Source organism: Balearica regulorum, chromosome 5 (assembly GCF_011004875.1).
Source record: "Balearica regulorum gibbericeps isolate bBalReg1 chromosome 5, bBalReg1.pri, whole genome shotgun sequence".
NCBI lineage: Eukaryota > Metazoa > Chordata > Aves > Gruiformes > Gruidae > Balearica > Balearica regulorum.
In genome coordinates, this window is record NC_046188.1 from 28,401,591 (window position 1) to 28,426,203 (window position 24,613).

The 24,613-nt window shown below is 37.4% G+C and overlaps 1 protein-coding gene across 1 annotated transcript in view; it reads left to right on the forward strand.

Moving 5' to 3' along the window:
- RALGAPA1 (Ral GTPase activating protein catalytic subunit alpha 1) overlaps nucleotides 1-24,613 on the forward strand; it is a 139,879-nt gene that overhangs the window by 71,838 nt on the left and 43,428 nt on the right. Inside the window, 8 exon segments of the mRNA XM_075753973.1 lie at nucleotides 3,742-3,850; nucleotides 9,320-9,430; nucleotides 10,427-10,495; nucleotides 12,300-12,434; nucleotides 13,189-13,372; nucleotides 20,097-20,961; nucleotides 22,471-22,542; nucleotides 23,452-23,575. Coding sequence (XP_075610088.1) covers nucleotides 3,742-3,850; nucleotides 9,320-9,430; nucleotides 10,427-10,495; nucleotides 12,300-12,434; nucleotides 13,189-13,372; nucleotides 20,097-20,961; nucleotides 22,471-22,542; nucleotides 23,452-23,575 — 1,669 coding nt within the window.

Below are 24,613 nucleotides of genomic sequence, written 5' to 3' on the forward strand. Positions count from 1 at the left end.
TACTGGGACCGGCACTGTTCAACATCTTTGTCAGCAACATGGACAGTGGGATCGAGTGCACCCTCAGCAAGTTTGCCGATGACACCAAGCTGTGTGGCGTGGTCGACACGCTGGAGGGAAGGGATGCCATCCAGAGGGACCTTGACAGGCTGGAGAGGTGGGCCCGTGCGAACCGCATGAAGTTCAACAAGGCCAAGTGCAAGGTCCTGCACGTGGGTCAGCTCAATCCCAAGCACAGCTATAGGCTGGGCGAGGAATGGATTGAAAGCAGCCCCGAGGAGAAGGACTTGTGGGTATTGATTGATGAGAAGCTCAACATGAGTCGGCAGCGTGCGCTTGCAGCCCAGAAAGCCAACCATGTCCTGGGCTGCCTCAAAAGAGGTGTGACCAGCAGGTCGAGGGAGGTGATCCTGCCCCTCTACTCCGCTCTTGTGAGACCCCACCTGGAGTACTGCGTCCAGCTCTGGGGGCCCCAGTACAGGAGAGACAGTGAGCTGTTGGAGAGAGTCCAGAGGAGGGTCACGAAGCTGATCGGAGGGCTGGAGCACCTCTCCTACGAGGACAGGCTGAGAGAGTTGGGATTGTTCAGCCTGGAGAAAAGGCGGCTCCAAGGAGACCTAATTGTGGCTTACCAGTACCTGAAGGGGCCTACAGGAAAGCTGGAGGGGGACTGTTTATCAGGGAGTGTAGTGACAGGACAAGGGGTAATGGGTTTAAGCTGAAGGAGGGTCGACTTAGATTAGATGTTAGAAAGAAACTCTTTACTGTGAGAGTGGTGAGGCACGGGAACAGGTTGCCTAGAGAGATTGTGGATGCCCCATCCCTGGAAGTGTTTAAGACCAGGTGGGTTGGAACTAGATGATCTTTAAGGTCCCTTCCAACCCAAACCATTCTATGATTAAAACCAAGAGCAGTTTTTGTCATCCCACCTACCTGTTCTTCACTTGAGCTGGTAATATCTCTTGGCACAGGGGAAGGAAGGAATGTTCTGAGATCATTTTCATTTCATTTTTAATGTTCTTTTGCAAAACTGAATTCTAAAGAGTGTAACACTCTCCATTTTGTTTTTGAAAAAAGTGGTTTAAATCCAGTTGGTTCAGATTATTATTATTGATCCTGTGGCTTTGAAGCACACAGTGTTAGCATCTTCAGTTCTGACAGTGTGGCTGGGAAGGGAACATCGTGCATGTCCCCATATCCTGTCTAGCTGTGAGGGTGTGTATATAGGAGCAGAGGCACATGTGCATGTGTGGTCTTTCAGAAAGCTGAAGTATGCTGCCCCCAAAATGCAAAGTTGGACCACTGTGTGTAATAACATTAAATGAAGATTAAAAAGGAATAGATTCCCATTGTCTCTTTGGGTTACCTGTGTCCCTCTCCTCCTTTTGGGAGATGGAAGGGTATGTCTTCATTGTGGGGATAATGATGTTCCCACAACTCCTGAAGCTCGACGGCCTTACTCCTCAGTGGCAGTTTGTCCACTGTCTGGTTTGGTGATAACTTCTCTGATACCATCTGCTCACAGCAGTAGAGTTCACCTGGGTTACTATCAGAGGTCATATTTAGGATCTGCATTACAATTTTGCCACATCAGCTCAGCCGCAAGTAGAGGCTTAATTGTCTTTGCAGTTTTCTAGGAGAGAACTTAGATTGCTTGGAACTTAGGTGCATAGCTTTGTATATCTCTAGCAAGTCTGAGTGCTGTTGTTGTTACCCAAGCTATAAATCTCTATTCCTTCTCTCTTCTACAAAGCATCAATGTTTTGTGTTTCATTACATGCTTGACCCAACCGAGCTTCAGGGAAGTCAGTTGTCTGAAATATGTTCTACTCTCAGATCTCCATCTATAAAGATTAATAACTGTATTAATCAAATACGTCTCCTGCTGCTGACAGTCTGAAAAAGAAGCGATAGGTTGATGAACTCAGTGTTCATCTTTTCTTCTGCTTGTGTTGTTAAGGCTGTGATTCTTTAATAACAACATTGTAGCCCTATAACCACACGGTTTTTCAGTGACTACTCTGAATAATGATAATGGAACTGATGTTCTTAGTAGAAACCTTACAGGCTCCTGGATATTTTGCACATCAGTATGCCATCAGATGCGGAATGGTTCTCAGTAGCATGAAGAAAATTTTAAATAGTAACACAGCCTTAGAGCTATCTACTCTTCTGTATACTAAAGGTTTATTTTCTGAGTCAGCTTACACAAACTGACTCAGGACATTTATTGTTAAATCCATGCTTTGTTCTTCTTTCCTTTTGTTCAAAAAGGATTGAAACACATACTATGGAAATAGCAGAAGTTGTAGATTGCTCCCCCTCATCCGACACTGATGCGTATTTAAAACATTCCTGGCAGTTGCTTGCCTAAACAGTCCTGAAAATTTTCTCAAAGAAGAAATTTACAAAAATCTTAGACTGATTGTTCCAATATTTATCTATCTACAGTCTGGTTGGTTTTATGACCAGTATATAGGAGAAATCTTCTCTACTGGAAATTAAACTCCTCAGTGACTTACTGCACATCAGAAGATTTCTTATCATTTCCTTCCTTAATTGTCGTCTAGACTCTGTATGCCCTTCAACTTTTCCTCCATATGCAGTATTTCCCAAAGTTGTTTATTATTTTTGTCACTTTTTTTCCTAGACTCCCTCAAGCTTGTCTTTATTCTTAAATTATATAAATAAAAATGTAATGGAGGCAGTCTTGCAATTGAGATTTCAGTGACAATGTACAAAAGAGGGTGGTTCGACATCTTATTTACACTATATACATAGAACTAATTCCAGGGTGTATTTTTGCTACCTGTTAGGAGTTTCATGACTCTGTGTAGCCTTAAAATCCTTTTTCTACAGCACAGGCTTCATAGTCACTTCTGTTTCTATTCTGGCATATGATTTTTCCTTCCCAGAAGTAATGCTTTGCAGTTCTCGTGACCAGCTTTCATCTTGTCAATTTTGGATCACTCTCCAATTTTATCCAGAGGATTTTGAATTCTGAAATTGTTTCCAAAATATTTGCAGCCTATGTTCTTGAAGATATTTACTAATGATTCAGAGATTGCTTAAGCTGGCTCCTTAACGTTTCTGAACAAATTTCATCCATCTTTGCTGATTTGAACACATCTATCTAAAGATTCTTTACCTTTACACTTCTTTTCTATATCCTGATTTAAAGTGAAGAAACAACAACAAAAGTATTTAATCACAATGTGTACTGTCTCTAGCATTCATTTACCCCTCCTCTATTCATCCTTGTTTATTGGCAACCTAAAACAAAATGTAAATATCTATGCACGAATAACATTCCTCTCTTTTGTCTCTGTGTCTCAGAAGCTGTAAATAAATATGAGAAAACTCTCATATTGGGGAGAAGGAACCTCCCCCCACAATTTTTACTTTGTCTTAAGAAACTGTATATGCAATTTCCCATACATTGATTTCAGGCAGTATTTTTAATCCAAAAAGCATATAGAGATACAGAAAGTTTTGATGTCTTGGATTTTTCAGTTGTTCAGAAGAGTGCTTCCTTTGTCCTTTCCTGTGCCTTTACCAGGGCACTTGGGATTTCTTGCTCATTTTTAAATAAGTTACAGCATTTTAAAGGTTTTTGTGTAGTTAATTTGAAATATTAAGGACATATTTGTTGGACTTTAGCAAGACATGTCATAAACCATAAAATCTGCACATTCTTGTGTCATGTTTCTCAACAACTTGTTCTCCAACATTGTTTTACAGATGTGTTGCTCTTTGCAGCCTTGGTATTTGGATCTGTGAGGAGCTAGTTCATGAATCACACCATCCTCAGATCAAGGAAGCATTGAATGTGATTTGTGTTTCTTTAAAGGTGAGAGACTAACACTTTTACAATATATATTGCCATTACATGTAAAGATACTTTGCCTTTCGTGATTGTATTTTAGCATCCTTACTTCACAGTCTCGTTTTCAATCCTTACAAAAGACTGAATTCAGTTTAATTGGTGGATTTCTGAACTCTTTCAAAAGAGATGCTGAGGTAAGTCACATTCTTTCCTAATTGGCATCCTGGGTTCCCCAGCTCTGATTAATAGTACTCCTAAAGCCTCCATGGTACATTCTCCTGACGCATTGCAAAAGGGAACGACCAGGATAGAGAGGAAACTGGAAGGGATCCTGGTTTTGGGAGCCATCTGCCATCATATGCAAAAAGTCTGTCCCAAGCCAAGTTGCTGCCTTGTATTCTTTGGCTACCAGACTGAGCAGAGCATCCAGTGTAAGAGGGGTACAGGAAAGAAAGTGGGCAGGTGACAAATAGCAAAGATCAAGCAGAAGTTTCCCAAAGTTTCTCATGTGCTTGCTCACCTGCCCTCTTCTTGCCCCCACCAAGCAAATCCCATTATCCCCAAATCCACACTACATTCTGTGCCTGTTCACTTTTGAGTTTGAGAGACATTGGCATTATGCATTATTGCTTCTCTGCCCTGGCTAGATATTTAGACAGAGTCGTAGAGTACTTATGCCGCATGCATGGAAGCACTGGAGGGTGTTTGATTTCCTGTGGCAAAGTGCTTTTCTATGCTCATTCCAGGACGTGTCATTCAAGGCAGTAACTGTTAGAAAAAATCTGAATTCAAAGACAAGTCAAGAGTTGGCATCAAAGTTTATGTGAATAAACTACCTGTTGAAAGGGAATAATGAGAACTCTGATCTTGGTGAGAAATAAAGAGCACCTTGTTTTTATGGGTATCATTAAAATTTATTTCCCATTGCATGTTGCCACACTGGGTAATTTTACAGTTTTTCAGAAGGATTTAACTTTTCCTTTTTAATAGGTGTGGTGGGTTGGCCCCAGCTAGCAGCCAAACTCTCACCCAGCCACTCACTCGCTCATCCACCCCCAGCAGGAGAGGGGAGAACAGGGGAAAAACAGCAGTGGGTCCCTGGCCCTTTCCCACGGAGGCCACCCCTGTAGCCCCCCGCTACCAAAACCTTCCCATCTACACCCAGTACAATGGTTCTGAAACTTAATTTGTAAGATCTCTGGTGGTCACCATGCAATTCATATAAACACCTTCACACTAATTTCTTGAAATCTAAGATGATTTACTGTTTTGGTATTTGCTGGTTTAATTGAATCTGTTAAACATGGCTAGTCTGCACAGTGATTCTCACCTTCAAATGCAGCTTGCTCAGATGCAGCTAGTTCATTGTGGTGCAATGCCTATGTAAGATGCTTCTGAATAGAAGAGGTTTTCTGACATTGTCTGACTTTCTTTTTGTGAATGACAGTTTTCACTAGTCTCACTGGATTTCAACTCTGGTCACGAGATTTTTGTATTGGTGGTAGTATATCAACAGTATATTCCTTTCATCACCTCTGTTAAAAAGCTGCACTTTTCGGGCTTTTTTTCCTTAGTGAGTGTTTTTGTTTTCCTAGTTCTTGCAAATCTTTTTCATATTTGTTTATATTTTATGGAATAAATAAAAATATTAAATATATATTTTTATATAAATACAAATATTATATTGTTAAATATAACAAATATTACAGAAAACATCTTATTTTCTAGCATTTTGCAAACTCACATGTTCGTGAACAATATCTTCAACTTCTTAAATATTTCCCAATTTATTTTCAGAACCTTTCTACCTGCTTTTTGTTTACATCAAAATTCAATGAATAGTCTAATCTTTCTGTATATATACATTGATAAAAATTGGGGTGTACACCTGTTATACATGGCTTGTGTCAGATTTTGGGGACTAACTATTCTTTTCAGCAATGGGAATCTGAAAAGTATCTTAGCAAATCAGCTGATCACATCCTGTGAAGCAGGATTTGAGTCTATGTCTAAAATGGGTAGCTGCAGGGCTTTTAGTATTAGACTTTAAATTGCAATTTCCTGTTTTGCAAAATCACATTCATCCTTTGCAGCTTCACTAATACTCTCTTCCAGGGTTTTCCCCTTGCTTTTTAATATCCCTTAACTAGTACATTTTATCAAGTTCCTGTGCACGTTTGATATTAGGCAAATGATGTTGTTTTTATCTTACTTCTGCAATTTATCAATGTTTGAGCTATTTTTAATCCAGACATTCACTGTGATTTCTCTTATTTTTCTTTGACGTATTTATTAAACCAATTATTTGTATCTCATTTATATTAAACATAAATTACTTCTTGAATGAGAAGACAAAGATCTTTATATTTCTGCTTTGCTTTGGCAAAAGTATCCAGAGCATGTTGGCTTTTCTCATGTTCTGAGCAGTGCTATACAGTCACAATCGAATTTAATCACGAAATGAAAAGTTCATAAATATATCATGGGAGAAACAAATCAGGTCTAATTTGTTACCTAAGCAATCTCCTGGCTTCCAAGTAGTTGGAGGTTTGAACTCCCAGAATGGATTATTTTCTTATTTTCAGGAGAAATTAATGGATAGGGAGCTATAGTCCTCATCCAACTTACTAAGTACAATTGAGCAAATAACATTGAGCAGAAATGTTAGCAACAATTAGATGCCTGTTTCGGAAATACAGAAGCATATTCAGAACTGCAGTCCAGCAGCTCACTGTGAATATAGCTAGCGCTTCTCCCAGCAGTGTGGCGATACTGCTGTATCTGTGTTAACCGCTGCTGAAGTCTGAGCACAAAGGATCCATCCTAACCAGCCATCCAGACCCCTGCATCTTCCGATTATGTTATGCTCTTCTCCAAAATGCTGCAGGTGTGTCACAAAACTGTCTTGTACAGGTTTAGTTGAATGAGTGCTAAACGTAGGTTATTTGCCAGTACAGACATGGTTAAATTACTAATGTAACATCCAGAAGCAATGGACCCTTGCAAAGATGAAGAGTGTGGTAAGACTACCCTTCCGAGAAAAGCCCTGCGAGTTAGGTACCAGGCAGAGTGCCAGTTCATTGAAAGTGGGGGTTTTTTTCCATTGAGTAACTTTTAAAAAATTATGTCCACAGTTACACTACTAAATATAAAATCATATAAAAGTAGTGAATTCTTATGCTTTATAACATACAGCATTTTCCAGAGACAGAGAACAGTGAGTGAAATGTTTGTAGCATCACACAGCTGCCTTCATGCCACCTCCGAAGGCTTTTGGAAAAGAAGTCAGAACAAAGCAGCTGACTTGAAAGCCGTGAATTGTTTTGCCATCCAGCATAAACCCAGTGTTGCTGCTTGGGTTTAGGAAAACATCCTTCCAGGACAGACAGCTCTAGGACTATCTGTTCTAAAGTGTCCCTGTGTTCTTTTGAAATATGTTATATTGACCATGCTGGGACAGATTTCTGAAGTAGGTGAAGGGTTTGATCTGTTTGGGCCAATCTCTGTATTCTTGATCAAAACTTCCTACCCAGTGCCCTTCCCATGAATAAGACTTGAAAATTTGAGTGCACAAGCTTTGAACTTTATTCGTATTCATTACTTTATACCCTTCAGCCTCTCTGTTAAATATATGTCTTCACTGACTTTTGTACCCTTTCTTAAATTAAAAAAAAATAAATTAAAAAATTCTCTTCAACCAGAGAACAGATAGAGGTTAAATAATTTGCATAAACCATTTTAAAGTCTCATGATCCTCTTTAAAAAAAAAAAAAAAAAAAAAAAGAAGAAAGTGCTCCCTGTTTATATTATTAGTATTCAAAGACTCTGATTATTCAAAGACTCTGAAAAGTCTCCAGGCATTTTTCTCAGGTAATTTTTTTCTTAAATTCAGTAATCTGGATATTCCTTTTTAAGCTGCTCTAGTGTGTCCACCCCTTTTGTCCTCTCCAGTGACTTTGGGTTTTTTCTGCAAACTTGTAAGGATGTTTCCAGCAATCTGGATTTGATCTCAAATTCTATAATCAAATTGTTATGCTTTCAATTTTATTTAATTTTTTTGGTTGTCAGTCGAGCTTGAACATTAGAATCTGTGCCCTGCTTACTGTGCTCTTACAGTGTACTTTCACAGCATGGAGAGAGGCTGTCTTACAGGGGATAAAAAATAGTGGTATTCTTGTCATAAGCTCTGGGAAGACTTGCAGATGCAAGATGCCTGCCATGTTTTAATTAAAAGCTGACCCCTGTGACAGCTTCACTGCTAAGTAAAGTGAGGTTAAAACATTTAAACTACTTTTTTATTCTTTTAATAATGCAGGAATTTTGATGTCGCTCATCTTCATTGGAGAAATAGAATAGGATTTTTCATTATTAAAGTGTGAATTATCTAATTGTTTTCTGAGTGATTTGGGATTCATTAGTATTATGGTTTGGAATACTTGTTTTCAGTAAAGACACAGTATTTTCTTGAATAAGAATGTATTTGAAATTCTTCCCATGGGGCTGTTGCATGTTATTTTTTTCTTTTTTGTGGTTTGTGCTGTCTTCTGAAGTCTGTAGTTTTGTTGTGCTAATAACCATTTTCCTCAGATTTGTCTTTAGCTTCGCTTCGTAGGATTTTCATGTCCTAGATGGAGAAAATTCACTTGGAAAATTCACTTTATGCTTGTTGCTTAATGTTTTATGGCAAGTGCAATGAAGGAAGAAGCCTCAATTATGCATCCTATACATTAACAATTCAGGGAAATGTATCCCTATCTCTTCATTTCTTTGTTTTCTCACTTTGGGATAGATGCTGCCCTGCACTCCTAAGCTGGGGACTAGCTGTACAAATGGATTCATTTTTGCCTTGACCAACACAGTAACTTAAACATTTTAGTAACTATTGAAGGCAGGCTCCAGTGCAGCAATGTTCTCCTGCCTTTAAAAGGTGACAGAAAAAAGAGGAATTAAGCACAGAAGCCGAGGTGCATTCATTTCCATTCAGACAAGTGCTGTACACAGCAGTCACTAACAAACAGAACTGTTGGTCTCACTATAAGTAATATGTCTTGCATTTTGGATACGCAGCTGTTCACCTGCCTTGGTTCTCAACAAACACCTCTGATTTCAGAATTGGATCCTTGCTTTTTTTGCAGTGATGCATTAATATTAATGTTCATTAAGGTAACAAAAGAATTTGTTCTTTCTGGCTCCATGATACCCTACTAACCAGTCTGCAGCTAGTTAGGAGACTCCGCTCCCCTTTCCCTCACTACGTGCAACTCCCTGGTTGTCTGTCCCAAACCTTTGATGTTAGTTGCTAACATTTGGTTATGACTAAAATAATTCCTTTTAAACTTTGTAAAATTTAATTCTGTTTCTCCCATAAATAGGTACATAAGGAGCTATTTGTATAAAACCATCAGTGAAATTCTTGACCACTTTACCACCTAATGTACTCTTATGTGAAATCACGTAGTCATTGTTATTGTGCTGTGTTTTTTTTTTTTCTAGTTTCCAAATAAAACAGTAGCCCAAGTTGCCTGCAGTATGCTGAACATGCTGATACATTATGTACATAGACTTCAAGTGTATCAAGCTGATTCACCTTTAAGAATTATTCAGGTAAGTAACTTTTAAAAATTTGAAAATTTTAGTTCTTTTAAATGCAGCAGTAAAATGTGTTTCCATGAAATTAAAATACCAGAATATTGACAAGTATGTTTCACAAAACATTGAATTTGTATAAACATAATCTTACTGAACATTAACAGTAGGGATTCACATCACACTTATTTGCTGACTTCAGTATTAACATGTAAAATGGCTATATCATGCTTATTTTTTTCTCAGATACAACTATGTCACTATTTACATGAATAAATATGTTGCCAATAAAGTCTGATATTTTTAAAAATTAAATATCTTCAAATAAGTTTAAGTTTAGTGAGAAAGTGATTACTTAAAATACGGCTCTGCAATTGTATTTTTGCATATCTGTATGCAAAACACTTTGCATTAAAGTGTTTCAGTATAAAGCAAAAATAATTATTTTGAATACATTTTAAATAACAAGGAAATAGATTATGGCCTCTGTGACTCTGAACCACAGAGAGAAGATAGAGGTCTCCCAGGAAACTGGAAAGGGAATTGTGTGGAAGCCTCTGAAGAGGTATAGCAGGCATTTCTCTGCTCTTCTGCAGTCGTATTGTTGATTAAGTAGAGGCAGGGTGTTTACAAATTCTAGTAGTTCTAAGAAATAATGGACCTAAAATAGCCGCATGCACAAACCCATGTCACGCTCCTACCTGCACCCTGCAAGTGTGTTGAATCAAATTCTCTTCCTGCCTGAGTATTTGGAGTAGCTCTGTAATTTTATTGTCACTAATGCACCTACTTCAGTCAAGCAGACCATATTCCTTCAATGTCTTCTGTGAAATTCAATTAAAAGGGGTTTATTTAAAAAAAAAGTGGCAAGGAATACTGTAATTTGTATCAAAATAACTTTAATAGAATTTAACCATGAATCTAGTATTGTGTCACGTTTACCTGCTTAAAAATTTATTTTAAACTTACATATTTAAATTGTATTTTAAAGAAACTATGCTATATTTTTCCCAGATTCTGATAGCAACTATTACCCATCTGCTACCCAGTACAGAAGCTTCCTCTTATGAACAAGACAAGAGGGTAAACATTTTTCATTTCTTTTTAACGTGTTGATCTTATTGCAAAGGTGTGTGATGTAGCATTGTTGAAAAATTTAAGCTATGCCTTAATGTAGGGATTCAGCTCTTTAAACATAATACAGTATAGTCTTCTCAGAATTCCAGAAGTATTCTTTATGCAAGTGAATTTCTGAAGTTTTTGTAGGAAAATATGCATTTAAAATTGAGATTGATTGTTTTCAGTAATTAAAAAGTCTTCTTTTTCCTTATCCTCAGTGAACTTACAAGCAAAGACAGTAATGTAGATTTTTCAAACTTGTCTTACAGTGAAAATATTTTCTCAACTTGTAGAGAAAACCTTTCAAAGTATTTATAAGGTTATGATTTTTTACACTTTCTATTGTAAGTACATTCTTGAGCAAGATAGCCTGTACTCTTCAGATGAATTCGATTGTTGCTATCTCTTTGTATTTTCAGCGAGCCTGAGTCCCCTAGCTAAGACAGGCTCCTTCTTCACCTGGTACTCACAGTAGTACTTTCTGCCTCCCAGAAGCTGTATCTCTTCTGAATTATTTGGCTTTGCTCTAGGACTGTGGGGCTCAGTGGTCATTTAAACTCAGGCACTTTGGTGCAGTTTGTTGCTGGCAGCTCTGGTGTTCTGGGCCACCCATTCCCACAGGAGCTGTCATTCATCTCTTGCTCATTTTGGCCTCCAGAGCTCCATTTTGCCTCTCCTCTCTGCTTGTGAGGAGGCAGGGGCTGTCATAGACTACAGCAGTATGCCAAGCTAGCCGGCTTTCCACTTGAGATGCTTCCCATAAATCAACAAGTTTCTCCATGAACTAGTGCTGATCGTTCTACATCAAATATCATATAAAAAATTGGCTTACCTAGTTTGACAAACTTAGTCCTAATGGGTTTCTTAAAAATTGGTTTAATAGAAAAGTATTCAGTGTTCTTCATCATTAGGCTTATTATACAGTGCCCCTGAGAGACAAAGTTGTAACGTATTATGTGAAATGAGTGTGATGGTTATATGTCGTTTATTAGTAAATTAGTTAAGTAGATTTTCTTTGAAAGACTTTTATTTAACTTGGGAAAGATTTTAGAGAATCTTGCAGCTATTTATCCAAATTGTTTCCTCTGCCGCAGCTAAGTTTTAAAAATTAAAAATAATTATTTGAAGCCAGTAAGTTATTAATAATTTGGGGGGTGGCGTGTGTATCTTAATCTGATTCTGTTCTACAGTCTTTAAAACCATCCCCTAGAGGGAGTTGGTTCTTTTGCTGAGTAGCCTGCAATACAGAAAGCAGTTGGATTTCTTTCAGATGGTACCTGATGCTGCGTAGCATTATTGACATGTTCTGAAGGAAATTCTGTGTACTTTATAAAGCCCTAAATGCAACTGAAATAGTTCAGTTCTGTGTAATCCTTGATTCACTTTACAGTGAGATTTATGTGCGGAATGGTGCATCAACTTTAATTTTTACCTGTGTAATCTGTCATTTTAAAAACAGCACCCTGCAAATCAATTTTGAAAAATCATGCGTATCCTCTTAAGCACAGTGTCTGCTCATAGACTTACCATGATGAGAAACTGTTGTATGGATGGTCTTCGTTAAGTATCTCAGTAGCCAAAGTTTTTACTGATGCTGTAGGTTTTGAACATACAGTGGCTTTTAAACAAGTGTGACCTGCCATTATGGCAGAAGGTTGACTCTACTGAATTGAGAAAAGAAAGTAAAACAGAGACATAAAATACAGTGATACATGTGAAGTAGCAGGTGCTGGTGTAATTGATTTGTAATTGAAAGTGTTCGTTCCAGTTGGTGGTTTCTTTACTTCTGTGCTTATTGGATTGGATAATGGCCTTGCCGTTAAAGACCTTGCTGCAGCCTCTTCACACCACAGGAGCAGAAAATGACAAGACTGAAAGATCTGTTCTTAATTGTATATATAAGGTACGCGTTTCTTTACTCGCTAAATGAGAATTTTTATGCATGGAGGCAGTGTCAGTTTTCATGGAAATGAAGACAAAACTTTTCTGTAAGCTGACCTCCGTTCTACTGCTGAAAAGTGGAGAGCTGTCTTAGTTCTTTGATGTTTTCTTCGATGTAACTACTTGATCTTTGCTATATTTGGAATTGTTAATTTTGTCTTATATTTTGTGATGTTTAATCAAGTGACTTTGCATGTCATACCGATAGCAGATATTGTGTTGTTGAAGGCCAGCGATACATTTAATACAGATGAGGAAGTAGGTTTTTTATACCAAGCAATTTTATTTAGCAATAAGCAAAGTAAAAAGCACAAAGTTATAATTGCTGTCTGTAGGGACACAGAACAAAGGTAGGTATGTTTTTTTGCAAGGGAAGAGGATTAAAACCTCCAGCAGCTTAGACCTAGCATATGTAATTAAAGAAGATAGGAGATCTAAAAATAAAGGTAGCTTAGTGATTTGCTGTAAATTTTATTTCTTGTTTCTTTATTGTTAAATTCCACGTCAGTGTAGACACTGTTTTAACAGTTTTCTTTGCAAACGAGTGTTTGTGTCTGTAAACATTAAGCATCTAAAATTTTCCAACGTTTTGTCCTGCCTACTTAATTGTAACAAATCAATTAAAAAAATGTAAATGAAAATAAACTTCATTTCTTACAAAACTATCAAGTAGAAATTCTAGTAGTTAATGTCATTAAATTCTGTTGCTGTTCTAGGTTCTGCACGGATGCGTCTATGGGTCTCAGTGTTTTAGCAACCCTAAATATTTTCCTCTAAGCCTTTCTGATTTGGCATGTGTGGATTACGATCCTTTTATGCATTTAGAAAGCTTGAAGGAACCAGAACCACTGCATTCTCCAGACTCGGAGAGATCTTCTAAACTTCAGCCAGTCACTGAAGGTTTGTCAAATTGCCTGAATACGTTTGCTTTCAAAAAGATTTTATCTTGGCTTTCCAGTATTGAAGTGTTTGTCTAAGACATAAGTTTTAAATTATACCTAGACACTAGGTAAGGACCATTAGTATGGAATGAGCTAACATAATTTTGAGCAATTACTGTTCGATTAACTGAAATAAGTATCTTCTGAACAACATGAAGATTGATTTGATATGGATTCTTCTGTGCTCTGTGTATCAGCAAAAAGTGTTAAGTACTGCAACATGGATAAATGTTGTGTTTCATTTTACTTTCAGTAAATTAATTTTTTTTTCTTAATTTTGCTCCTTTTTCTATGAATGTTTTGGATTATTTACTGTCTGAACTTGCAATATTGAAAGCTCTCTCTGATTTATTTTTTTTTAACCTATCATAATGCATTGTCAATCTGTTTACACCGTTTAAAACCACAGAGTTATCTAAAAAGAGAGAAATTTGCTCTCATCTTCTTAGAACCTTAAGAGACCCAGGAATTAACATTTTCTTCAGAACTCGAAAATGAAAATAACGAATCAAGAAACTAAGCTTTGGAGGAGTAGTGCATATTATGCAGTATATCTAGTAAATATCAGATGGCTACATTGGGAAGAAAATTGAAAAAGATGAGATTAATACTGATACCAGAAACTCTGTGTAGTGCTATTCTCCCTCCATATTAAGTTGATCCATTTAGGCTTCCTTAAAGGTATTAAGAACCAGATAAATGCAGAAGCTCTTTGTAGCAGCTGTGTGCTAACAGCAGGTGATTTTGTGGTCTGTAGTGACTACGTGCTGTTTTTTATGTAGAGAAAATGGCTAATCATTGTGCCCTTGTCTAAGGCATGCTTCATCATCCTCAAGTACTTTTTTGGCCAAAGAATTCTAAACATAGAGCTGTCCCCTAATAAGCTCGGTATTGGATTCAACAAGTCTGATTTGAGAACTATTGGCAGGAGGAGCTGTAATTATTAAATTTACTGAAGAATGAAGCAAGGTACTATAGTTGGCTTTTTGTCAAATGGCTGTGGTCTTATTAGTAAAAAGTAATCATCTGCTGGGTCAGAATGAAAGAGGCTTCGAAGGATTCATTCTGTCCTAATTACAGTCTCACCTATACATATTATGTAAAGCTAATATTTAAAGCATTTGCCAAAATTAACTTCCACTGCATGTTCTATTACAGTGTAGTGAATTGTAGTAGCTTTTTATGCCTGGCATCCTTTGTATTCTGTAATAATCTGTAATTATGGGTTAGCAGCAAATGCTGTGTGGCTTGTTTAATCTGACAATCTGAAAAGACAACCCTGAATAGATTTCTCTTTAAATGAATGTAGTTGCATAAAGCCTTAGCATCGATATCTTCATTTTGCATTTCCGTATGTGATCTGTTCTTTAATGATTTCTTGTTAAATTTCTAAATAAAAGTAATTTCAGATGTTCCTTTTATCTCTCCAGATGGATTAAGAAAGCCCCATATGTTTTTAAAGTTTCAGGCCTCTGGAATTGTAAATCAGATCGTGAAATTTAATTGGCAAACTACAGCATTATAATGCAACCCTGGTCTTGCAACCTTGGCACTTCTAGTCCACATTGCCAGGCAGAGAATAAAATTGGCAGTGCTTAACTGGTCGCACAGCATCTGTTCTCCCTGGCATTGTTGGAGGAGCGAGAGGAGTAAAGTTACTGGATAACAACCAGGCTGGGACTCGATCAAGACAGGGTGTCAATTAGTGCAAGCTAGCAGCAGAGCTGTATTGCCAGTGGGTCAACTGCTTTTTTAGTAGAGTAGAAGTGCTGTCATGGTATCTGTTTTGAAGGAGTAGAAATGGGCGGGACAGCAGTTGTAGGGAAGTCAGGGAAGTTTTACAAAGACCGGGTGGGGATTGCTAGTCTCCTTCCTTAGGTCACAAGAAAAGCTGAAAGTACTGAAACACCAGAATTCTTAAGACAGGGTGCTTTTGATCGGTTTAATAGATGTGATGGACATAGCCTGTTATGCCTCTATTGTTCAAGGTCAGATCCATCACAAGTTTTTAGCAACAGTATGGTATGGTATGAGGCCGTGAAGATACGAGATTTTCAGTGATACAGCTGTGTAGTGGGGACAGGATCTATTGAGAGGCTGGAGCAAGCCCTGCAATAAAGGGCACAGCAAAGATTTGTTAAATCCTCTGGAAACAGGTGATGTGGGGAGAGGACTATTCCCCTCTCTGTTCCAGTAACTTTCCTATCTCTCACAAGGAATCTGCTATACTTAGGATTATCTGTGAAATTGTCTTTCTCCTGCTTTCTATAGGTTTCAGGTAAAGTGCTAGATTGCAGTATAAGAAACACAAAGAATAATTTTGAAATTCAGTGTTAAGTATATTAAAGTGTTATATTTAAACCAGAATGAATTTTTAACAGCTGGCAATAAAGACATCAGTAGGAAGCTTTTCTTGCATCATCAGAACTTGGAGACAGCAAGTCTGTGGTGCTTTCATACATCTAAGGAATCACAGGGCTTGTCTATGTGAAGGTTGACGAACTGTTCCTCCAGCTAGTATCGACAACAGCTTCCTCTAGTTACGATATGTGCATACAAGTGCTGTCTGTGCTAATTAACTGCACCTAACTAGCCTGGTTTCAGTGTCACACTGACAGAGGTACACTTTCTCCAAGGGTAGTGTAGCATTATAGCCATTCACTGTACAGTTTAGATGTGCGAAAGCTGACTTGGACTGCGTTGTGCCATGATCTGCCATGGATTTTCCCCCATTTGTCATATTTCTCCAAACATATTTTAAACTTTTTTTCATAGATTGATAATTTTTCCTAATATATTTCAATTCCTAAAAATTTTCCCCCTTCTGATGTTTAATCTTAGCTTTTATTTAAAATATAGAAATATAAAGTACTTTTAAGGCTTTGCTCTTTGCTTTTTTACTGAAAGGAGACAAAAAGTATGCTTTTTAAAAAACACTTCATACATGGTGCATCCAGATTAGCATAGTTTGTGTTTTGTGAGGGACATTCTAGACATGGGTTCTCTGTAACTGCATCTCTCTATACCTGAAGCTTAGAATTAGAAAGGAGTGAGACTTCCTTAAGTAATGTAAAATACAGGTAGCTAAGCTAAACTGAACTCTCCTAGGCTCCTTCTGAATGTAATGGAGAAAGAGAAGTGTTCCCAGAGAGTGATTCATCCCATTTCTCCAATTTGGGCTTCTAACTGAGATGAATCAGTCTGTACAGGTGCATCATGCTTTAGATAGCTAAAAGGATGAGCAGAGTTAAATTCCACCTTCAGTCATTACTTTTTCCTTCTATTACATAACTGTAGTTTTTTAGAAGCTGTTCAGCCAAAGTTGAATTAAGGAGTTAACAACACATCTTAAGGAAATTCAGGAATTCTCCATTCATGCCACTGATAGAAATTCATGGTGATGGACCTTCAGCCTTTCCACAAAAGAGATAAATTCAGGGACTGAAAAAATGCTTCTAGTAAATTACCAAGTGATCATGTACACATATAAATTACATTGCCCGAGCACTGTACCATTGTAAAGAGAGCAGAGATGTGTTCACTCAAGAAGAGAGTTTGGCAAAGCATCCAGCTAGACTGCTTTAGTGTATCATGATATGACTTGGTTTGTAGAATTTGTGGTAAACCTGTGATGGCTTGCCTTAGTGCATTTATTGATCTGCCCTCCAGAAACAAAGACCATGGTTTAGATACTTATTTTAAGAGTGCTAATATATTGAATGTCTGGTTGTTCCTGATTGAGGAGATGTGTTTCTAGGAACAAATTATTAAAATGTATCCTTTAAGTTGTGAATTTAATTTAAAATTATCATATTTTCAAAAAGAATTACTTGGTTTGTTTTGTTTGGGGTTTTTTGCTAAGGGAAACCATCACCAAAATCTGATTTGCTGTGTGGCAAAAATGTTTCAAGATTGCTTTATTTTATTTCAATATAACAGGTTACATCTTACAGGTTACTTTTCAGTATGCTTCTCTTAATACTTCTGATTTAAGTTTTCTGTGTCATTTTTAGATCAACAATACTGTATTCTGAGGGAAGACTCAGTGAGAAATACTGTTCTCAATTTATAAAAGAGGCAACGACAGATTTGTATCCCAATTTGGTTTTGATTTTTTTTTTTTTTTTTAAATTTTAATTCAAGAGTAAAATTTTCAGAGAAAGACTGTGGTAGGACTGGGAATGGACTTTCCAGATTTAAATTCGATGCTTCGCTCTTTGTATCCCTGTATCACCTTTCTTTTCCATATGTCCCTTAGGCTTCTGAGGGAGTAAGTTCATGCACACAGGTACAATCAGCCATAGTCAGGTTTGAGATCTTTAGGGTTTGCCATAGAACAGTAATAGTAATAACTTATATGCTAACAGGTCCCTCTCATTTCTTCAGGTTTTTCAGAACTTAACCAAAGGCATTTAACCTACGAGACTTCAGGGAAGGTTTAAATTTGCTGTTAGGAAAAAATTTCTTCATCGAAGGGGTTGTCAATCATTGGAACAGGCTTCCCAGGGAAGTGGTCACCATCCCTGGAGGTATTTAAAACACACATAGGTGTGGTGCTTAGGGACATGGTTTAGTGATTGGACTTGGCAATGATGAGTTAACAGTTGGACTTGATGATTTTAAAGGTTTTTTCCAACAACACAATTCTATGATTCTGTGATTCGTGTAGCTGGGAAGCTCACATCTTTGCACCTAGGAACCTGAATAGAGTATTGCCTTATCTGTGTAGTGCCAAGTGCTAAACATTTGGCATAAATATCCTGACAAAGATGAGCCAGCCTCTGCATTGTCCAGGTGCTGGTTAGTACTGCACTGATAAATTATTCTTCAAGCATCCAACTTATTTTCTCTTTGACTTGTATAAACTTGCTTACAGTTCCTTCTTATATTTCAGCAGATGGCACTATAACTTAATTTCCTTGTATGCTATCAATATCTAGACATTTAGTTCAGCTTCATTGAATGTTTTTGAGTTTGTAAATTTTAAACCTCAGGAAGGTTATAGATAATAAAAATATACTATCTAATTTGTTTATATTAGTTTTCAAGGCCTTAATTCATTAAAATATTGGAGTTTATCTGAGTTTTGGATTAGTGTAAAAATTAAGTTGATTTTGCCAACTATTAATTGAATGAAATGTTTCCCTTTTTGCAATTCAGATCCCTAAAGGTAGAGAAGAGCCATAATCCCAAATGTCTCTTACATGCTTTACCCAAACCTTGGGGGGGGCAGGGAGGGAAGGCAAATATATACTAATTGTTTATTTATGCAGATGCAGAATGCATCCATCCAGTGCTTCAGAAACTAAAGATCTGTCAGGACAGTCAGTACGCATTACGAATTTGCCTTTATTTTCCCAGTCAAATCAATTAAGACACCTTAAACTGCAAAAAGAAATTTGTTTATTAAACATTAGTTTTTATTGTGTATAAATACACACTATAAAGGGACGTGAGCTAATTATACCGTACTTACATGTCCAAGAGGTTATGTTTTCTCAGTAAATACTGAATGAAAAAGCAACATGGGTCAGAACATTCTAGTTTGATGGATTTTGGTGAGAAGGAAGGTGGCAAGTGTTTGCAGCAGTTTTCAGTGTTTAATAGAGTTTAAAGTATATGATGTATTCCTGAAGAATACAGTCTTGATTTATCTTCCCCTTGTAAATCCCAAATTCAGGCCATCCAGGTCCTGTTACAAGAGAGATGCTGCAGAAATATTTGCTTTGCCATATTGATCCTGTTTTCTCTTCCACCTGTGATCTTCTATAGTGTGATACTTTTGTGTATGGGTTCTTCGGCGGGTACCCTGAGCCAGTTGAGGGTTGTCTGTCTGACAAAGTCGCTTTGACCAGCTCTGTACTTCATGGGTGATGTAGAGTGGATTTGACAGAAGATGATCCCAATCAGTGTAAAGTATTGGGTTAGCAGGGTGTGGTATAAACATTAAGAAATTGTGAATTTAGATAATGTTGCATGCAAGTGGAAGGTATGCAACAAAGAATTTCACATTAGATAGGCACAATTAACTTCTCTTTCTCCCTCCAAGGTTTTCCAGCCTGAAACTTCTTAAAATGCAGTTAGGGCACAAGATTTGCTTTTTGAAAATTGTGCTACTGTTAGATTGTATTCAGTATAGATAGCCCATTCCTTGAGTTGGTACTTTAAAATCATCCAGTATTATTCTCAACCTAGCCTACAGCTGTATGCTGCCTGGGGAAATTAAGATGGATTAGAGGTTTTGTGCATCTATGTTCCTTTTTTTTTCCGCAATGTAATGATGTGTATAAATATAAGAATCTATTGCAGTTGGAAATTGACTTCTTAAAACACAATTATGATCTCTTCTTCATCAGAAATTTAAGATTTATTTTCACTAGATTAAGAAATTGTGTATTTTGGAAGAACCATGCTGATTACAAAGCTATGGTAAAGGAGGTGTGGTAGGCTGTAAGATAATGAAGATGCTGCTTTAACTCTCTAACGATTTTTCATGCTATTTATATATGAGGCCAGTGTTCATCAAAATACATCTTTTCCATTACTGAGTTGAATGTATCCTGACCTTGCAGCACTCATCCTCTGTTTAAAACTCACGAATAAGAGGACACCAAAAGAAGTACATAAATCTCAGTGTTGTTTTCTGAACTGTGTTTTTAAAACCTGTGTTCTTTCTCTTGCAGTGAAAACTCACATGCAACAAGGATTAATTTCTGTTGCTGCTCGTACTGTGATAACACATCTAGTCAATCACCTAGGCCACTATCCTATGAGCGGAGGTCCTGCTATGCTAACCAGTCAAGTGTGTGAAAACAATGACAATCCCTACAGTGAAAGTCCTGAACTTTCTCCTGAACTTTTTGAGAACCCAAACCTTCAATTCTTTGTGTTAAACAATACTTCCCTGGTGTCTTGCATACAAATCCAAGCAGAAGACGACATGCCTGGGGGAGGACTGTCTGCTGGACTTGCATCTGCTAATTCAAATGTTAGAATTATAGTGCGTGATCTATCTGGCAAATACTCATGGGATTCGGCCATTTTGTATGGACCATCATCTTTATGTGGATCTTCACAACAAACGTCTTTTGCACTTTCATTATCTCAACAAGATAAACCAGAAGATGCTCTTTCATCTTTTGAGCATGTGGAGGATGTATCTGCGAGGGATGGAATTACACTCCAAGTAAAAAGGAAATTTAGAGACACTGTACCAACGTGGGATACAATTAGGGATGAAGAAGATGCCCTTGATGAGCTCCTGCAGTATTTAGGTGTTACAAGTCCTGAATGCTTACAGAGAACTGGTGTCTCACTCAACATTCCTGCTCCTCAACCAGTTTGCATCTCAGAGAAGCAGGAGAATGATGTCATCAATGCAATTCTGAAACAGCACACAGAAGAGAGGGAGTTTGTTGAAAAGCATTTCAATGATCTAAATATGAGGGCTATGGAGCAGGATGAGCCAACCTCACAAAAGCCCCAGTCAGCATTTTACTACTGCAGATTACTTCTCAGTATACTGGGAATGAATTCTTGGGATAAAAGGTAAAAAGAAAAGACTCACAATTTAAGAACTTTCTTTTATGGAATTGTGCTGTTCTTACTGTGTAATAATAGTTGATCATAGAGTGGGTTAAGCCAAAAATACTCCAGGCCAGCCAACAAAAGAGGAGAGGGGATGTGCAACTAAGGGGAAAATGGCAGTTTTATTCTGCATTTCAATCTGTCATTTAGAGAGACAGAAAGGAGGAACCCGTTGCCTTTACTGCTATTTATATTCTTTCCTTAGAACAGTGTTGCAAGCTGAATTGAAGGAGTGATATCTTTTCTAATAATCTTTTCACCAGCTATACTAAGGAGTACTACTGTGGGTAAAGAAGGCATCTTTTGTGCTTTCTTTGCTTCCCATATATATTCCTGCAAAAATCATTACCTTTCTATGCCAGAATGAGACTCTGAAAGTGTCATATTCTCAGCTATTGTGTTGCTGGACAGTGTCCTGCTGCTTTGCCTGCTAAGAGCACGCTTGCATGCAGCCTCAAAGCATTGCATCTGTGTTAGCTAATGAGAAATATGCATCCCCTACAATTTATTTCAGCATCGGCAATGTTTGGGTATTGTTTAGAACAACAGGAGACAAGCCATGTTCAGTTACAAAAGTAATGTCTCTGTTTACATTATTATTTTTGTGGGGGTGTAGTTAGGTGTATGTCTGCATATACATGTGGGTATGTACAAATATTAGCATCCTAGAATTTCAGGGTCTTTCTGAAATCTTCTTTTGCCATAGCTGTCAAATTCCATATTAGAGGCATTGAAATATTTTCTGTAAAACAAAAATAATCTGTGTCACTGAGATATCACTGGACTCGGACAAAATTTTGGTGTTATAACCCTTCTTTTTTTGGGTCTTCAATTCTTCAAGGCAGTCTGATTTTGAACAGTCAGCTCTTAAATTCAGTCCACTGTGTTTTGTGGGAAACATCTTAAGCATAGTTTAAAAGTAATGAAAAGTGCCTCTTGCTCTAACATACTGTTTTGTTTTTTCTTTAATTTTTTTTTTCTTTAACTGGCTGGGTGACTAGTGAGCTATGTTCTGCTCTCTTCAGCAGTTTAGAATAGCAAAAGCTCTGTGTCTAATGCACTAACTCCCTAGGACAGTAGATTATGGGAGTGTCTTTTGTCACTAAGCATATATATTATGGCCTAGAAAAGCGTGCGGCTTATATATGTCAAAGGGAGTTCTGTCTGTTCTTCTGTAGAGAAGAGATTGACCACAGTTGAATCCAATAGGTTGACAGAAGAAAGTGGAAAGAAGTAAAGGTTGTACTCAGGGCTATAATGGATGTAGAAGATTTCCTGTAGTAACAAAAAATTGCATGTATGTTTTTTAAAAGATAACTTAATATTTTATTTAAGAAAAGACTATGGAAAAGGCAAAAGCATTTGTTGACTGTTCTTGAATGGACCCGGAAATATTCTTGTACCATTCTTGTACTGTTCTGTGTCCATCAGTGAACAGGTGATAAAAGAGTTACAAATTTCTCTATTTAGAAGGAGCTTTCATCTCCTGAAGAAAAATGAGAAGTTACTTCGAGAACTCAGAAATTTGGACTCAAGACAATGGTAAATTCTTTAATAGCTACCTACTTATTTGTTTTGTGCTTGTACTTAAATGGCCCTAATTGCATAGAGAATTGAACTAATTTTTAAAATAGTTTTGTAAATTATTAATGTATTTTGCACTGTGTTGTAGGTATTGGTGTTATTGAAGTTACATTGGTGTTATTTGTGGAGTGAAACTCTACAAGTAGACTATCACGAGATAGAACAAACTTCAAAATAACTTAAAAATGTGAACATTTGTATACATAATGTGGAATAGTTTTAAAACTTTGATATGTCAAAGTCTCCACGTTTTAAGCTTTGGCTAATTGTTTAGCTGTTTTCCAATGCTGCTGGTATTTGAAGACATGGAATTCTAGTTGGAGTTGCAGCACAGAATTAAAAACTTTGAATTGTTTTTGTAGAAGTTGAAATAAAATCCAGTGGAAGTTTTAAAAGTGTGAGAAACCACCTTCAGCTGCTCCAGTGTCTAACAGCAAGCTGTGAACAGAAGACATTGCTATAGTACTTAAAGATTCTTGCATAAGCTGCATTTGCCACAGCATTCAACAAGGCACTGCTGTTAATGGGCAGTGCAGAGTCGATAATGCCTGTGTTACAGGTTTTGCTCATTTCAGAAGCCCAGCTGTTCCATTAGCAATCGGTACTGCCAGCACCATCCTACATCTTAGAAGTGATGAAGTGGCTAAATGCTGTTCATGTGTAGCAAAACTTTAGGGTCTAGAGAAGACCAGACTAGAAAAGACTATGGAAATACAGAAAGTATTCAAAAAGAAGCCGTACAGTTGTACTTTACTTCCGCTGTCTTTTTTGATGTTTTAAAAGCCATGCTCTGTGTGTCCTGTTTGTATATTTTGGTTTCATACTAGTAAAGGCACTGTCATGCAGTGATCATTCTCTGTTTTACAGCCGAGAGACACACAAGATTGCAGTGTTTTATGTTGCTGAGGGACAAGAAGACAAACACTCCATTCTTACGAATACTGGGGGAAGTCAAGCCTATGAGGATTTTGTAGCTGGTCTTGGCTGGGAGGTATTTATTAAAACGTTTTTACCCTCAGTTTGTTTACAGAGAAAATTACAGATCCCTTTAGATATTTTAAGTCTTTGGCTCTTTAGCATTACTCACAAGTACTGAAATACACTGGCTTGCAAGTAGGATGTAGAGAACAATTCTGATTTTAATTTCATTACCAATACTAACAATCTAATTTTAAGCTCTTTCAATTTAAGAAAGTTTGTGCAGGCAGAGATGATTCTTTAACGTGCAGTCCTGTATTTGGCTTTCATGGACCGATTAGGAGGCATCTTGATTTCTCTGTACAGTGTTAAGTCCATTGAAATTTGAGATTTGTTCAAATTTGGGAATCCAAGAAAGACAATGTGCAGCATCTCTCATGCTCCGTTCTTCCTGCCTTCCATGGCAGGCATGTATCTGTTCACACAGTCAGCTCCATGTCTCTTCCAACAGTCAGAAATACTGTGAGGTACCCCATCGTCTGTATGGACCTGCAACTCTTTAGTCACTAAGATACTGTTATGAGGATTTCCTTTTTTGCATCCTTTCTTTCTGACTGCACAGGATTAACTTCCATTGTAAAGTTCAACTTGGCGCTGTCGCGCAGAAGTCCAAGAATCACTCCTGCTCTTGGCTGGCTGCCTAAGAAACTGCAGGTTTTCTGTTCCTCTTGTGGCTTATGTTCATCAGGAGTGTCCACATGAGCGTCCATCTTACTTGTTCTGGTTTTACTCCTTAGGTATATAGGAGCACTACTAGATTAGCAGTGTGGATAATGACTCTGACTTTTCCACAGGAACAGAGGAGAACTGCAGAAGTCAGCTGACTGTCATGAACATAGATGTTTATTTCCCACATTCCTGATTCTTCAGGAGAAAAAAAATAAATCACATTAGTGTCTTCAAATATCCTTCTTTAGTGGGTTAATTCTCTTAGCCTTTATTAGCTAGATTAAAGAGTTGCTAATTTGGATTAATATTCCATGATGAGACATCTAATATTTTAACCTCTTAACATTAAATTCTGAATCCTTTATTAACAGAAAAGCAAATA